General features: G+C 39.6%; 1 protein-coding gene across 9 annotated transcripts in view; it reads right to left on the minus strand.

The window, feature by feature from the left end:
* LOC132832449 (RNA-binding protein 4B-like) overlaps positions 1–17,388 on the minus strand; it is a 119,874-nt gene that overhangs the window by 80,464 nt on the left and 22,022 nt on the right. For 2 of the 9 annotated variants that reach the window (XM_060850449.1, XM_060850448.1), the window contains exons 5-6: positions 8,864–9,619; positions 5,756–5,842 (exon numbers count right to left, since the gene is read on the minus strand). The exons of 6 other annotated variants lie outside the window; for them this stretch is intronic. In XM_060850449.1, coding sequence (XP_060706432.1) covers positions 8,871–9,619 — 749 coding nt within the window. In that variant the 3' untranslated portion in view covers positions 5,756–5,842; positions 8,864–8,870. Of the gene's footprint in view, positions 1–5,526; positions 5,843–8,863; positions 9,620–17,388 lie in introns of those variants that run through there. One more of the 9 variants, XM_060850451.1, reaches the window with a different exon arrangement.

Genomic DNA, 17,388 nt, shown 5'->3' on the forward strand with positions numbered 1-17,388 from the left:
TTCTGTAGCCTAAAAGATTCCTTGGACACTTGACTTGAGTCATAAGAATAACAATGGCTGACAGCTTGATCATTTTGCACGGGTTTTAACCTCCCAAATCAAGCTACAAGTCAGCACTGTGATGGGATCCAGTTACCTAGGTGCTTTTGGCTACAGTACTGAAAAATGCAGTGATAGTCAGGATAAAGCATTTTGTCTGATTGGCACTTTATCTAATTATCCAAACTTTACGCAGCAACTCAAGAATTTTTAACAGCATCACCCAAACTAGTAAGTCATTACCTAAAAGGAGAAAGGCAAGAGGTGCGTAAGAACATCACTACCTCCTTACTTCCATCCAATAAACACCTTTTAGACATGAATATTTATTGCGATCAAAATTCCAGAATTGGAACACCACCACACTATTTATGTCAGGAACCTGGAATTAAATCTGGAAATAACAAGCTAGTAGTAATCAATGTGATGAAGTAGGTGTAAGTTTTTTTTGCAGAAGCTCAACAGTTTACTAATGTGAAACTTTAGAGAAAAATAACCATCATCCTACTCACCCACGACCACATTGCAAAGGTTTTAAATTCCTCCTGATGCACTTTACATGTCACAATCTCCATACTCTCAGGCACATTTGAAATTCAACCCATATTCCAAGCTGCATCAAGCCTCATTCATATATAACCTACACTAGTTCCATTGGGGTAACACTTTGGTTTTAAAATCCTCATTCTTACTTTTAAATTGTTCCTTAGTCTCACTGGTCTCCATCTCCAATTTCAGCTAGTCCTACAATCCTCCCAAGATATCTGCACTTATTGATTTTTAAATTCTTGCACATCCCAAATTTTAATAATTCCACAACTGGCAATTATGCATTTAGTGCAGAGTCTTCACAATTAGTTTCGAGAAAAATGCATTTTAAAACCTTAAGTTTGGTTCTAACCTCTGGAATTCCGATATACCACAATCTCCTACCCAAAGTATCGCCTCTGACCAAGCTTTTAGCATGTATTCGAATATAATCATATTTGGTTGGGTATCAGATTTTGTGCGTTCATGCTTCTTTTGTTGACTTCATGATTGATAGAATCAGAGGTGTACAGCAAGGAAACAGACTGTTCGGTCCAACCTGTCCATGCCAACCAGATAGCTTAACCTAATTTAGTCCCATTTGCCAGCACTTGGACATGTATCCCTCTATACCTTCCTATTCGTATACCAGTCCAGATGCCTTTTAAATGTTGTAATTGTATCAGCGTCCACCACTTCGTCTGGCAGCTCATTCCATACACGCATCACCCTCTGCGTGAAAAAGTTGCCCTTTCAGTCAATAGCACATAGGTAAATTTGATTATTATTTTGAGCCAAAAATGTTAAGAGGTGCACCTCCAATTCAGTAGATGCCAGAAGTGAAATTTGTAAAAAGAAAGTGTGCAAAGTTCATGATGACGATCTGTAATCTTACTAAGGAAATCTTCAATTGGAAAGGCAGAATTTGCCAAGAACAATCCCTCCAAGCATGTCTGTTACTCCAGAAAATAGTTGACCGTGGAGAAGTATGTCTTGATTCATAAACAACAAAACTTTCTAACAGGAGCTGAATTTTGTGCTGAATTGACAAAAAAGTATCAAAGGAAAAACGAATGGAATCAAATTTTTACTTGCATCCACAACCAGGCTGTTCTCATTTTAAACACGTTTACTAGAAGCTAAATACAGAGTTTAAAAATGAAGGGTATAGTTGGTATTAAATACAAGGACCACGCGCATGAAAGCACATCAGCTACAGAGGGAAAGAACAAAGAATGCATCCATCATCTGAAAATGGCTTAAACTGGAGACTACTAAAGAATAATACAAGTCTGGAGGAGGGAAAAAATAGTTCAGACTTGAAGAAATAAATATCAACATCAACATGCAGAGTCTCCAGAAAAATATAAGCAGCAGAAGACAACAATATGTACTTTATCTGGCATTTGAAAGATTTATCAGTTACTGTGATTCAGTTGATCCAACCTATAATTTGATGTTTGTCTCAAATTTTGATGTTCGTATCTAATTTTGATGGGAACAATGTAGAAAGATTCCTCAGGACTCTTCATTCCTAACAACAATCTTAGACAGCACAGAAAACTTTGGTTAGAAAGGCATATATCATCACTCTCAACATCAAAGCATTTCTGCACCTGCACATGCACATGCATGCTCTTCCACATCATTATAATCTGATGTTGAAGAGGCAAGTTGACGTGTTCTGGCCAACTAAAGATGTTCTCTAAAAGCAGGCTCATTGCTCCAATGCCTGTGAGTTACAAAGTTATTTAACTTAGTCATGGAGGTATATATGTGACTAAAATGACAGCAAGTTAGTTCAATATATCATCTGAATTCATTGTTAAAGTGAGAAACTTTAACACCTGTACACATTAAATTTGTCATTTTAAAATCTGTTTTTCAGAAAAATCTAAGTAGATCGCAAAGCATTCAATATGTGTCATCACCGACCACAAGGAGGCCACTGAACAACTCTGCCATGTCGAAGCAAAAATCTGCAACGCTGTTGTCAACTAGTGGCACTTGTTAGAAATTCAAGCGCATAAAGACCACATTACTCAGAAAATCAGACTTGTAAAGTTGTCCCTCTACTCTTCTATCAGAAATGACATGTATCCTTCAACTGCAGAATAAATCTGGATCTTGCTTCATTCCTTTACACTATTTACAAAAGAAGCTTGATTCAGTTAAATGTGTCAATACATAGCTAAAACGTAAAACATTATGAGATTTATAATTTAGGCCAACACATTAAATATTTATATCCTATTGTTGGGCGGCATGGTGGCACAGTGGTTAGCACTTCTGCCTCACAGCGCCAGAGACCCGGGTTCATTTCCCACGACTGACTGTGTGGAGTTTGCACATTCTCCCTGTGTCTGCGTGGGTTTCCTCCAGGTGCTCCGGTTTCCTCCCACAGTCCAAAGATGTGCAGGTCAGGTGAATTGGCCATGCTAAATTGCCCATAGTGTTAGGTGAAGGGGTAAGCGTAGAGGTATGGGTGGGTTGCGCTTCAGCGGGTCGATGTGGACTTGTTGGACCGAAGGGCCTGTTTCCACACTGTAGGTAATCTAATCTAAAAAAATCACTACCGGGCTAGGTCAGACAGGGATTTGAAAACAGCAATGAACACTTTAAAATCGACAAACTACTCGATTGGGAACATGGGCAACAAAGTTTTGGATAACCTCAAGCGTATGAAATTTAGATTATGGAAAAATAACAGGAGTGTATTGGAATGGACCATAGGAAATCAAGGCAGAGGTGAGGATTTCAGCAGGAGATAAACTAAACAGGAGATAAGTATCAAGCTGGAAATAAGTCGTCTAACTGATGATATGAAGGTAAAGTCAAAATCTTGCATCTAGATCAACTGTGACACTGTGGATGCAAATAGACCGACTGAATCTAAGATGGACTGCCACAGAAAAGGAATGAGTCCAAAGTTAGGAATAAGTCAAGCAAACAGAGCTTGCTTTTAGTTGCCATTCCAATGGTTTCAGTGTTTCTAATATTTAAGTGAAGAAGGTTTCTGCTAATCCACAGATTCACCAGTAAATGTTGGATAAATAGCCTCATAGTTTAGCAACATTGGAAGAGACAAGAAGCATGGTTGTGGGCTAGCATTGAATGCCAAAGCATGCGAGGAAAACGGCAATTGGATTATGTCACCTATTCCTCATTTGCATGTTGCCGGTTACAGGGGACAGAAACAGCAAGGTAACAAGATGAGAAGTGGATCTGAAACCACCAGAAGTGGTTCTCTGGCTACAATTAGATGGACAAGAAAAGAACTATGTGAGAACAGTTCCACCTAGAAGGATTACAGTGTAGAGGTCCTGAATAAGGACAATGTTTTCAACCTATCAGAGGCTGCAGGCAGATGGAGAGGGGAAATTTTTAGCTTTGTCAGTCACATGGCATGTCATTTGCACTGATAACAGCCATTTTGGTACCGTGGCAGAGCAAAACACTGGTGATTCAAACATTGAGCTTGAGGAAAGATGGGAATGTACTTGGGATGCCACTGCACAACTAGGGGACTTTGGAGATGAAAAGGAGCATGAAGATGGAACAATTAGTTTGCTAGTTCTACCAATTATTTCAAACTGTAACATTAACAAATTTAAATGATTTATGAAAAGTAATCATAATTGAATCTGAAGTGGCAGGTAGATGTATTTGCAAATAAGTAATGTCTCCAAATGTAGTAGAGCATAGAGTAGTCACTTATCAGGTAGAACAGCTCCCAATGCCTCTTGTGTTATCTGATTAAGTCTTGCAGATCTCACCTATAATCAAATTTGAAGTACAACTAATTTTGAATCAACATTCACCTATTCTGCAAAAAGAATAATTTAAGAAAAGTATTTTAAAGTCTGAGTGCATCAATTCACTGACTACCAAGAACTACTTTGGTTAAATGGGGTCTCTCAAAAACAACTTTTGTGATGCACAATAAGCAGTACTTGCAAACTATTCACTCTTCGACCTTTTCCTCCAATCATTGTTTTAAGTTTGATTTAGTTAACCTAACGTTAACTTTTTCTCAGATACTGAGTGATCTAATGTTTCGAACATTCGTTGTATTTCAACATGTATTCAGCATCTACTGAACTTTACTTTTAATTTCATGGCCTATTCCATTACCTGAAATGTATAATTTAAAGAGTTGAAGAGTGTAACATTGTTTTATCACAGGAATCAGAAAGGTAAATTAATTGTGCATACTGCTAGTAAGCTCATATTAACATCAAAAAATTTGTATTCTTTATTTCTATTCTTTCACATTACTTTGCACACTGTTGTTTTAGTTCCTCAGAACGATTTACCTATAGAAATATATTATTAGATAGAATAGGAGTACTGAGGAATTTTGTAACAGCATGTTGCTCACTCTCGTCTCTTCCCAATTCACTCCTGAAGGTATGAATTATTTTTCAAGTAATATTATTGATGTTCCTCAATGATGAGTCCAAACAATGATGATGACAAGTTATACAATGGTAAGACATGTCACATACAAAGCAGGTTTTGCTCCTGTCAAACATGTGCACACTCACTTGAGGAAGACTGACTCCCTAACAATAAGGGGTAGCACAGAGAATTATTTTCTTCCCCCCCCGCCAGTTACATCTACTTATGCTGACAATTAAAAGGCGGATAAACAGACTACTGAAGATAAAGTGGATTCAAGGGTGCAACAAGTACGTGGAATGAATTATGAAAAATAGACAGGCTTGTCAGACAAGCCAATGGGCTTTTCCTGTTCCGTTAATTCTACGCAACATAAGAGCCGTAAATTTGGCACAGCACAACATCTATAAAGATCAACATTAAAATGCATACTGACTCATGGCTAAACACATGCTATGAGCTGAATCTGTGTATAAGTATATCAGAAAACTATTCTGCCCAGTACCTGCACAGGGCAGTAAGTCAGGATTGTAGATTCACATGGACGCAACACGCTCAGGCTGAGTACTCATTATTTATTGTAAATCAGATTACAGGAAATCCAAAAGGTTCAAATTTAAACGATTGACAATTACATGAGTCATTCCCACCAAACACAAAAGAAGAAACCCAGAAAGAGAAATTAAAATTCAAATTTAAAGATACTTGGTCACAGTTTGAGAAGATAGTCGAGTCAGTGGCTAATTTAACACGATATTTAGATTTAGTGTCTCACTAATATCTTCCACGTTAAAATCAATAAGCAAAAAACATTTGACCCGAGTTTCTGCACATACCAAGGGACCCGCGGCTCTCGTCACGATGCAAACCAAACCTGCGAAAGAAGGGACATTGCAGATTGATTAAAAACAGGCCTTTCACCTCATCACCACATGGGTGCAAACCACTCAAAATATACCACTTTGAGAACTGAGCTCTAGTCCCTACTCTCAGTCAGCCAGAAAATCTATTCAGAATCACGATATCCAATTTACAACTGCACAGGACACGACAACATATTGATTAAGATTACTGACACTAGGACTGAACCTACAGTAAATGTATACCAACAGTGACAGGTGCAGTGAGGAAGGAGTCAGGGCACTCACTTTTCAAACTTCAAGACCCGACAGTACACCAGTGATTGCTGTTCCCAGACACAAATTTGAAACTGGGAGACTGTTTACATTAAACAATCTGTGCTTCACTGTTTGAATACTCTACACATAGTACGTTAGTTAGATAACATAAATAAAACAAAACATTACTTCAGTTGAGGGAGGTGAGCACTTCATCACAAATTAACACGAAGAAAAGCAATATCCCACTTCCCCAGTGCACAACATTAACTCACATGAAGCTTCGCATGTTAATCCAGTGTGTAGCTAAGCAAGGCCAGTCCCAAGTTAAGGTTCAATCTGCATATAGTTAGTTGATTTCAAACTGGGACTTGTGACTTCTCAAACATTTTGTGCCACTGTGATAGCCACATTTCTGTATAATACTCAAACTTGGACTAACCATAATGAAATGACTATTAGCTGACAACATGTGTAATCAAACTATACTTGGCATTAACTATCTGAAATTGTGCAGTTGTTCAATCAATGAACCCAATGATGTCTCATTATCTGTCACGGGGGTAACCAATCGCTTAGATATCTCAGTTATAAGATGAAACAAATCAAAATACTTTTAGTGAGGCATTTTTGTTTCCTATTCAATGACTTTACAGTATGAAAGAAAGCACACTGGCAATGGTGTTCTTTCCAGGCTCAAACTTAATTCCCAACTGTCAGACATACTGGAACATATTCAATAAACCGCTCAATCAATATCAAGTAGATCAGAATCATAGGGCATCAACTGTACTTGAGATATATGAAATAGGTATCATCTTCAATGGCGTATGGCGTGACCTCTGCTAGAGTATAACGCAATGGCTTTCATAATTACTCATGCTAGCTTAAAGAACTTCATCTAGCTACTTATTAAGTTAGAACTTGGCTCGGAGACTATGCACACTAAATAAATACTATCCATTCACTGATCTGTTTAAGTGCAAGTCTAAATTGCAGCTGTTGCTCTAGAATTGAACCACAGCAAAACCAAATGTAATCAAGCTTTCATGCAACACTTTTCAGCTGGATTCACAAGATTGACATCAAGAATAAATGGAGAGCCCTCATCCACTATTGTTACAGGCACTTAAGATAAAATGAAGTTTCTTTAAAAGTGCCCTAAACTCCACACAAAACCATACAACTGCTGCCAACATGGACTAGATGTCTACTGGCTTAAAATTGTCATTTAGAAACTGTTAACTAAATTTTTGGTTCCAATCTGTGTTGTTTGGAACGGTTCATTTCAGGTTTCTCACACAAGTACTTTTGTGGTTTGATCTTTAGTAATTCCTTACTCCTGGTGATAGCCTCAATTAATCTGAACTAATATTTACATTAATTTGCTTGGAAGAAAAAAAATCAACCCAAGTATTCCCCTGCCATGCATTTACAGTGAAGCAAAATGGGGAAGACTAACATTTCCATTCTCCAACCTGCTTTCCAGTTTTATTTCTGACTTGTTCTCATTAGTGTGGCCATATGAAAATCATATGCTGTACTGGGCAATTTACTGTGCTACTGAGCCATACAAAAGAAGTTCCAAGTTTATCACAGTTTATGTCAAGTTAGTTATCTCATCCCACTAGAAGAAGTAGAAATTTTACAGCTGATCTCAAAATCAATGTACTAGAACCAAAAGGAAAATTTAGAACTAATCAGTCAGGGATCTTATACCCGATTGCGATCCAATAACTGCTGACACAACAGTAACATGCTTAGATTGCTGGATGGCTCCTAGTCTCAACTACTGTTTTACCAAGGGATGGAGTAGTGTCAAATTACAATGTACTAAATAGTGTTGCTAAGCATCTCATTGTTAAATTATGAAGAATCAATGAGTTTTTCTGAAAAATAGAACATTGAATAAATGCTTCTACAAATTTCCTGATTCCTCTTTTAACCTCAATTCTTTTGTATAATTCCATCAGTCAAATTGAGGTTTTTGAAGTACAGTTTGATGTTACTGACAACTATTTCCCAATTGTCCTCACCTTTGCTCCCATTCTTCCTAGCTTTAGATTGACTTGACCTGCCAATAGGTCATTAATACTTACATGGCATTTTCTCAACTGGAGAAAACAAAAGGGATCATATAGTCTGGATTTAGGCTAAACAAAGGAAAAGAAACTGTCTCGATAGAAGGTTGTTTCTTCTAAGATCGGCCTAGCAATTCTGACTTGGACGACAGAGGTCCATAATACCCCTAGGCACAGCTAATCTTTGGCTGGCCAGTGTGGTCATAGAATTGTCATCGGAGGCCAGTACTCTTCATATATTGGCCCAGAACACTATGCAATATCTATGTGGGGTGAATAGATTGGCCACAGTTGGAAAAGCAGATGTACTCGTGCTCTGCTGTAGCATGCTGCAAGGTACCATTTTAGTTAATCAAAGTGCAGTACTTGTTCTGAAGACTTTAGGGGCCTGCACACTTCAAGTTTGTTTGCGACAGTAACTTTAGTCCTCAATGCTTACAAGACTGGACTTGCCACAAGTGCAAACAGTACTTTGTTGGAGTTGATATCAATGTTTTTTAAAGACAACCTTTATGGCTTTTATTATGAGCGGATCTCAACAAACAAAATTCAAGAATGTGCCACAGAGCTGGAGAGACAATATGCACAAAGCATTTGATAGATCACAACTCATGCTCAAGAGGCCCTTGAATGAGGTAGATGCTTCTACAGCTAATGAGAACACTGACCGCCTTATTAAAGATAAATTATCCTCACCTTTCAGTTAGTATGCAGAGTACTGGGTGGCAGGGTACTGGGCAGCAGCTGCTGCAGCAGCAGAGTACTGGGCAGCAGTGTACTGGGCAGCAGAGTACTGGCTGGCAGAATACTGTGCTGCAGAATACTGTGCTGCAGAGTACTGTGCAGCAGAATACTGTGCTGCAGAGTACTGCGCGGCAGAATATTGGGCTGCAGAATACTGGGCTGTAGCGTACGAATCTCTTGCTGCAGAATTTGTAGGGTTATACATAGTTGTAGAAACTGCTGTGCGCTCAAACCCATATCCAGTGCTCAAAGCAGGCATGGGTGGTGGACGACGTAAAGGGCTCCGGTCGCGACCATAATAAGTAGTGGGAGTTGGCAGTGGCCGCCGCTCGTAGGGGTTTACCGCAGCGGGAATACGATCTCGCAGGGAAGTGCCAAGAGGCGAAAATGGATCTGCCCGGCTGTAAGGATCTCCCACCGCTCCATATGCTCCTGCCCGATATTTCTCGTAGTAATCGACAACCCTGAATCGATCATCGTAAAGTGGGCGCTCTCCGTACGCAGTTATAGGCCGCGCGGTCATCGAAAACGGATCTATGTAATCGCGTGAATAGCCGCCATCAAAATTGCCATCGAGACCAACGCGATCTTTGGGGCACTCTTTAGACCAATGGCCTTCTTTCCCGCAGCGAAAACAGCCGTTTTTTTCGCCCATCCCGGGTTGCATCCGCAGCCGACTCTTGGAGAGTTCAACTTGTATCCGTTTGCCTTTAAAAGGAGACGCAATACAATATCAGTACTAAGCACATTAACCAGCCGCACTGGCCGAAAGATCAGAATCAACGTGGTCCTAACCTTCGTTGGCCAATACAATACATAGACATCAAGGCTCAATGAATGGCTCAGAGTAAATTCACTATGGTGCTGAGCTAGTCTAAGAAAGAAGGCTCATTTCCTGATCTGTGATGAGTCAGTGTACCTCAGCTAGAACAGTTGTATAAATACTACAGCTGGCCTCTGAAACCCCAGGCTATGGACCAAGATTGTGGTGGGATGATTTAGTATTAATTTGACTTTAATTGGTATTATGGTGCAAACCAGGCTATATCAGTGGGTCACCCATTATAACTACTGATTTTTATTTTCAACGACGTAAAAGCAGGATTGATTAGCAAAACAAAAAGACCAGCTAGTTCTACAAATTTTCAAGTTCAAAGCAGCTGGAGGATCTCACTACACATATCCTATCAGCACATACAATCAACTAGCAGAAGCAAAAGACCAACAAGAAAATAAATAGAAAGTAGAACATGTTTCTCTTGTCCTCAGGCAATTAAAATGTGGATACAAAACAAAACTTATTTATCTACACACAGTACTCAATACACACTGAGGCTACAAGAACAGGTCAGAAGCTAGGAATCCAATTGTGAGTAAAACACTACTATTTTCCCAATACCTGTTCACGATGTACAAATCAGGAATCTGATGAATACTCGCTGTTTGTCTTAATGAATGCACCTACAACATTGCTGAAGATGTTCAACATAATCCCAGATAACATGGTGGATTGGCACCATATCACCACCTTCAATATTCTCTCCCTTCACCACCAATGTAAATGAGTAGTTCGTATAACAACTCAGCAACTCACCATGTTTCCTTTGAGGGCAGATTCCAAAGTAATGACCTCTACCACCAAAGCTAGACCAACCTTCCCACAGAGTCAGACATATGTACAGCACAGAAACAGGCGCTTCAGTCTAACTCATCCATTCGATCAGATACCCTAACCTAATCCAATCCCATTTTCCAGCACTTGGCACATATCCCTCTAAGCCCTTCCTATTCATATACACATTCAGATGCCTTTTAAATGCTGTAATTGTACCAGCCTTCACCACTTCCTCTGGCAGCTCATTCCATACACGCACCATATTGTGTAAAAACGCTGCCACTTAGGTCTCAATTTTTTTTTCTCCTCTCACCCTAAACCTATTCCCAACTAAAGGAAAAGACCTTGTCCATTTATCCTATCCATGACCCTCATGATTTTACAAACCTCTATAAAGTCACTTCTCAGCCTTTGACGCTCTAGAGAAAACAGCCCCAGCTTATTCAAACTCTCCCTGTAGCTCAAATCCTCCCACACTAGCAACATCCTTTAAATTTTTTCTGAACGCTTTCAAGTTTCTTAACATCATTCCTATAGTAGGGAGACTAGAATTCCATACAATATTCCACAAGTGGCCTAACCAATGTCATGTACAGCCACAACATGACCTCCCAACTTAATACTCAATGCTCTGTCTAATAAAGGAAAGCATACAAAACACCTCCTTCACTATCCTATCTAGTGCAACTCCGCTTTCAAGGAACTATGAACCTGCACTCCAAGATCTCTTTGTTCAGCAACACTCCACAGGACCTTGCAATCAAGTGTTTAAGTTCTGCTATGATTTGCCTTCAAAAAATGCAGCACCTTGCATTTATCTGAATATAAACTCCATCTGCCACTTCTCAGCCCACTGGCTCATCTGGTCAAGATCCTGTTGTAATCGGAGGTAACCTCCTTCACTGTTCACCACACCTTCAATTTCAGGGTCATCTCCAAACTTACTAGCTGTACTTATGTTCACATCCAAATCATTTATATTAATGATGAAAATCAGTGGACCCAGCATCAATCCTTGGGGCACATCACTGGTCACAGGCCTCCAGTCTGAAAAGCAAGCCTCTATCACCAGCATTTTTCTTCTAACTTCAAGCCAGTTCTTATCAACATGGCTAGTTCTCCATGAATTCCACGTGATCTAACCTTGCTAACCAGTCTACCATAAGGAACTCTGTCAAACGCCTCACTGAAGTCCATAGAGATCACATCCACCGCTTTGCCCTCAATCCTCTTTGTTACTTCTTCAAAAAACTCAAATCAAGTTCATGAGATATGATTTCCCATGCATAAAGCCATGCTGACCACCACTAATCAGTCTTTGCCTTTCCAAATGTATGTAAAACCTGTCCCTCCAACAACTTGCCACTACCGATGTCAGGCTCACCATTCTATACCTCCCTGGCTTGTCCTTACCACCTTTCTTAAATAGTGGTACCACGTTAGCTAACTTCCACTCTTCCTCACCTCACCTCACCTGTGACTATCAATGATACAAATATCTCAGCAAGGAACCCTGCAATTACTTACCCAGCTTCCCAGAGTTGCAGGGAACACCTGATCAGTTCCTTAGGATTTATCCATTTTTGTATGTTTTAAGACATCCAGCACCTTTTCCTCTGTAACATGGACATTTTTCAACATGTCACCATCTATTGCCCAACTTTCTTTATCTTCCATGTCTTCATCCTCAGTAAACACTCGCTTAATAACTTTCCCGTCTCCGCTGGTTCCATACATAGGCTGCCCTGCTGATCTTTGAGGGGCCCTGTTCTCTCCCCCCCAACTACCCTTTTGTCCTTAATATATTTTAAAAATCCCTTTGGATTCTCCTTAACCATATTTGCCAAAGTTATCTCATGTCCCCTTTTTGCCCTCTTAAGTGTACTCCTAATGTGTATATACTCTAAGGACTCACTTGATCTCTGCTGTCTATACATGACATATGCTTCCTTTGTTTTCTTGACCAATATCTCAGTCATCCAGCATTCCCTACACCTACCAGCCTTGCCTTTCGCTCTAACAGGAATATACTGTCTCTGGATTTTCATTAAATCATGAGGGGTATCGATAAGGTGAATAACAAATGTTACCTCAGGGTGGGAGAGTTTGAAACAAGGGGGCATATTTCCAAGGTGAGAAGATTTAAAGAAAGGGGGCCTAAGGGATAACTTTTTCACACAGAGTGGCTCATTGCAGAATGAACTGCCAGAGGAAATAGCAGGTACAGTTATGACATTAAAAGAATTTTGGATAGGTGCATGAATAGGTAAGGCATACAAGGATATGGGGCAAGTGGGATTAGCTTTGTTTGGATAAATTGGTCAGCATGGATGAGTGGGACTGAAGGGTGGGTTTCCAGTCTGTATAACTGTGCAGAGGGGTACAGGGACAGAATCGACACAGCATTGTAAAACTTAATTTAAACAGAAAATTCCAAAGCAGCATATTGATCAGTTAAATTAATGAGTACTGAATAAAAATGGGCTCTAAAAAGAGGCTGACCGTTGCAGATCAGACTTATGAATTTTTTTGCCATTTTGGTTAAGAAGCAGAGCAAGAGACACAGACATTGCAGACAAGTCTAGATCAAAAGTGTGGTGCTGGAAAAGCTCAGGCAGTCAGGCAGCATCGAGAGGCAGGAAAGTTGACATCTCTTGCATAAGCTCTTCAGGAACGATTCTCGATGAAGAGCTTATGCTTGAAATGTCGACTCTCCTGCCCCATAGATGCTGCCTGACCAGCTGTGCTTTTCCAGCACCACACTTAGCAACTGGGGGAAGTGATGTCATGCTAAGCAGTTGAGCTTAACTATCAACGTTCTTGCATTCCCTTTGGTATAGCACACTCAGGTGGTCATGCTCTAGTTCATTTCAAAATGAGTCAGAAGCTGGTTGTGTTTCAAACCAAGTTTTCCTCCTCTTCCATTCTGCTTTTTTGCGGAGGAGGAATAGAAGGCGTGGCAGGGGTGGTGGATGTTTGCCTGGTTTCTTACTCCTCATTCCCTCTTTTCCTCAGTGCTTCCCATACTTTTTGTCTGCCTCTCTCTCACACAGATGAGCACATGCTTGTTGTGACTCATTCTACCATTTTGAATAGTCCTATAGGGTGTTGGCATGTTTCACACAAAAGTCTTCTTTTCCTAGAACATGCTCTCCGTCTCAACACTTAACTGGCTTGTTGCCCCTAAAGTATGCGCACCCATACAGCAGGCATTCTGCACCTTGCACCAATTTACCTGGAGTAGTCTGTTAGACCTTTGTTTGACCCACTCTCTCTCTTCCTTCCCTCCAACCTCCCAAAATCACATCCTCACCCTTTCCCTTCATTTAAAACTTTAAAATGATCATTCCAACATTGCTTTTCCTTGCATCCTGAGGATCAGCCCTCTGTCACTTTGCTTTTGGTGAACAACTGGTTCTAGCCAAGCAGTTCTGCATAAATCGATCCAATATCAACCTAGCTTTCTGTGCTACTCCTTTCATGACTTGGATAAGAACTTTCCATAGGCCACATGAACAATGTCGGCAGTGTTAGAACACCTGTTGGCTCAGCATGACCTAAAAGGCCAGGGCATTGGTACACCACCATGTTCAAACTCACCTCCACGTTACAAACATTCTAACAAACTATATTGTTGTTCCTTCATTTACGTTGGTGTACATATATCATCATCCTGTCAAAAGCAGTTAGTAATGGAGAATAAACACTGGCCTTGCTAGTGATGATCGAATTCCATGAATAAATAATAAAGAAAGTGTATGGGCTATTCTTTCTTCTCATGGAAATAAAAAATTCAGTTTGTTGATCCAATATACCTAGCATAACACTACTCAAGCAGAGTTCCAAAAGACATGTCGTAATCTACAAGGCCTGCAAAGACAGAATCAGACTCTGCTGCAACGTTACCACAGTCAAATCATCTATGAAATACACATTGTTTAGTAAAAATATTATAGTTATAAAAACACGTGATCATGCGAACAAATTAGATTAAGGTGTGGAACAAAGGCAAACGCATCTCATCGTAAAATGCAAGGAAACAAAAAAAGAACTAATGGTCAAAATGGAGATCTGCCAAGATGTTGAACATCAATGTGATTCAGACATTGAAAATGGCAGTTCTGATGAAAGGTGTCACTGCTCAGAAACATTAAATCCATTCTCTTTGTGAATGTCATCTGACCTGCTGAGCATTTTCTGGTTTTATTTCAAGCAACAATAAACGATAGCTGTCAGGGAATATAATGCAAGTAAAATACATGGGCATGTGGGCTTCCTCCCAAGACATGGAGAATATCGAAGTAATGAAGCAATACTGCAATTGGCGTTGTCAGACATGACTTAGAGCAGAGATTTTAGACTTTTGTTTTGCTGAGCCACGCTTGAGGCGCATGTCCCATGCTCACAACTTCTCTCTTTCTAAACATCATTACCAATGGTATTTTAAAGTAACACCAGAGAAACAGATTCAGTTTGCAGAATTTTCCTAGTCACAGCATAAGCAATTCCACTAAATGGAAAACTGCTATTTCTTCCAGTTCTAAAGAAAGGTCACTAAACCCTGCTTTCTCTAGGTTCTGCTAGACCTGCTGAGATTTTCCAACAATTTCTGGCTTCGTTTGTGATTTCTAGCAGCTGCAGGTCTTTTTTTTTTAGGTTTTTACTGTTTTGAGTTAGACGCAGAAGAACAAATCTCTGCAAGAGGTCTTGACTGAATCTGTAGTTACATTATTACAGACCAGTTACATTATTTTTGTCCGGGGGGGAGGGCAATGACTGTAGGTTGCTTTGATGGTGAAAAATATAAGCTGCAGTTTTCCTCTGCAAATTTCAAGAACTCTTCAGTATGGATGCTGTCATTAGGTTGCTTGTACAGTTGAAGCCTCGATGTTAAGTGCAAGCAGGCAAAATGAAACTGAAATGCTCAGCATTTTTTGGCTTCTTAGAAAGTACTTTTATGCAGGTTAAGACACATTTTTAGGGGAAGCCCATTGACCTGTTCCATTTAAGCATCACAAAAGAACAGTGGAAAAAACAAAGGAATGGATGACCCTAGAATGTGAAGAGTTTTGAAGAGATTTCAAATCAATTTAGAGTACTTGCATTGATGCTGTTGTGCTTCTCGCTTTGAAAACGTCAGAGTAAATTATTGTGGTTTATTTTGGGGATAATACCTGCAACTAAGTAACTGATAATACTTCTAAGATGTTCCTCCTCTCATTGAGACGTATTGTACAGCATCATCAAAGTAAACAGAGGAGTTTTTGATTTTGAGCACATCACCCTGGTCAGGGCATCACTCAAGGCAAAGTGCCCAAAATATAAAGAAATCCAAACCTAATTAACTAAACTTATAATGCTACAATGGTTATATAATGCAATCATTAGTTATATTCTCTAGAATTATATTACAGTAGTCCTCTGTACCCATGGGGAATACATTCCTAAAGCTACTGCGAAGCCAGAAACCAAGGATAGGAGCAAATCCATTCAGTTAAATGGGAAATGTACCTTCCCAGCAGCCCCTGGTACCAGAAGGTTCCATATTGTACATTCAGGCTGTGGTAAACTGGGTAACTGAAACCGCGGAAAACAATTCCACGGATATGGGGGTCACCCTGTTGTTCCATTCTACAGGCCAGACCAGAATAGGTAGCACAATTCAAACTAAGTATACCCAAGAAACAATAACAGGAATGGATCGTACAGCTACCCAACATTGGTCTGCTGTTTAATACCATCACAGCTGGTCCTATGCTTCATCTCTAATTAGTAGTTCAAATAAAGTGAATCAAGAAAAATAACTACTTGAGTTTGGAAAGCACATGTAAAACAAACTAATATTTTAACAGGAAATTTGAAACACTAAGAGGATTTTAAAAATGGGTTCAGTGAGGTGAACTGAAAACTAAATTCAGCCAGTTAGTGGAAGGCTTCAAATTGCAGAAAAGTGGAATATACCTAACTAAATTAACAAATATAGAAAAAGCAATATTACAGGGCACAGAGCAGGAAATACGCCATTATGTTAGACTAAATGGATCAAGACTGATGCATCCCATGGATTAGTTTTAGCTAGACTTATCCATTCATTTAAGGGTATAAAATCAATGAAGTTTACAAGTTGCATTCCCCCTTTTTCCTTCTGCACAGACCTCCAACTGTTAATGCCGTGAATGATGATCATAATGTGAAGATAGCGGTGCTGGACAAAAATCAGAAGTCACACAACACCAGGTTATTGTCCAACAGGTTTATTTGAAATCTCAAGTTTTCTGAGCGCTGCTGTTTCATCAGGTGAAATGGAGGAAAAGTACAGGCATAGAATACATAGGTGGAGAGATAACAGCAAGGCAGTTCCAGGTAATTAGGAGCATCAATATTTAAAGAAAATAGTGTGATTGGAGCGTTGACAGGCTGAATAACAAGTCTTTGCAAATGGGCAAAAGCATCAAACAGTGTGAGTAAAGTGTCAACAGCTGACTAACAAGTGAAGGGATGGCCTATGAACCGAGTTAATTACAAAAATGTTAAAAAGGTGATGCTAGACATTCCAAATGGCTGGAATACCATGATAGGTATTACAGTCGCATGATGAAGGTCTAACAAAAGTAACAAGTAATCAGAAACTGTATAAACTAATTAAGGTAGAGGGATAATAACAAGTAATCAAGATAATGGTGTCAAAACAGAACAGTAAGGAAGATTTTACAAACACAGAACATTATGATGGAGTTACATGCAGAGTGACATGAACGTAAGATCACAGTTGATTACAGAACTTGGCTATCAGTTTCTGCTGAGTGATTTTGCTCAGGTCAGCACCCCACAAAGCAGCCTTCGAAATACACCAACACAGAAT

This window comes from Hemiscyllium ocellatum, chromosome 35, assembly GCF_020745735.1.
Source record: "Hemiscyllium ocellatum isolate sHemOce1 chromosome 35, sHemOce1.pat.X.cur, whole genome shotgun sequence".
NCBI classification, from domain to species: domain Eukaryota; kingdom Metazoa; phylum Chordata; class Chondrichthyes; order Orectolobiformes; family Hemiscylliidae; genus Hemiscyllium; species Hemiscyllium ocellatum.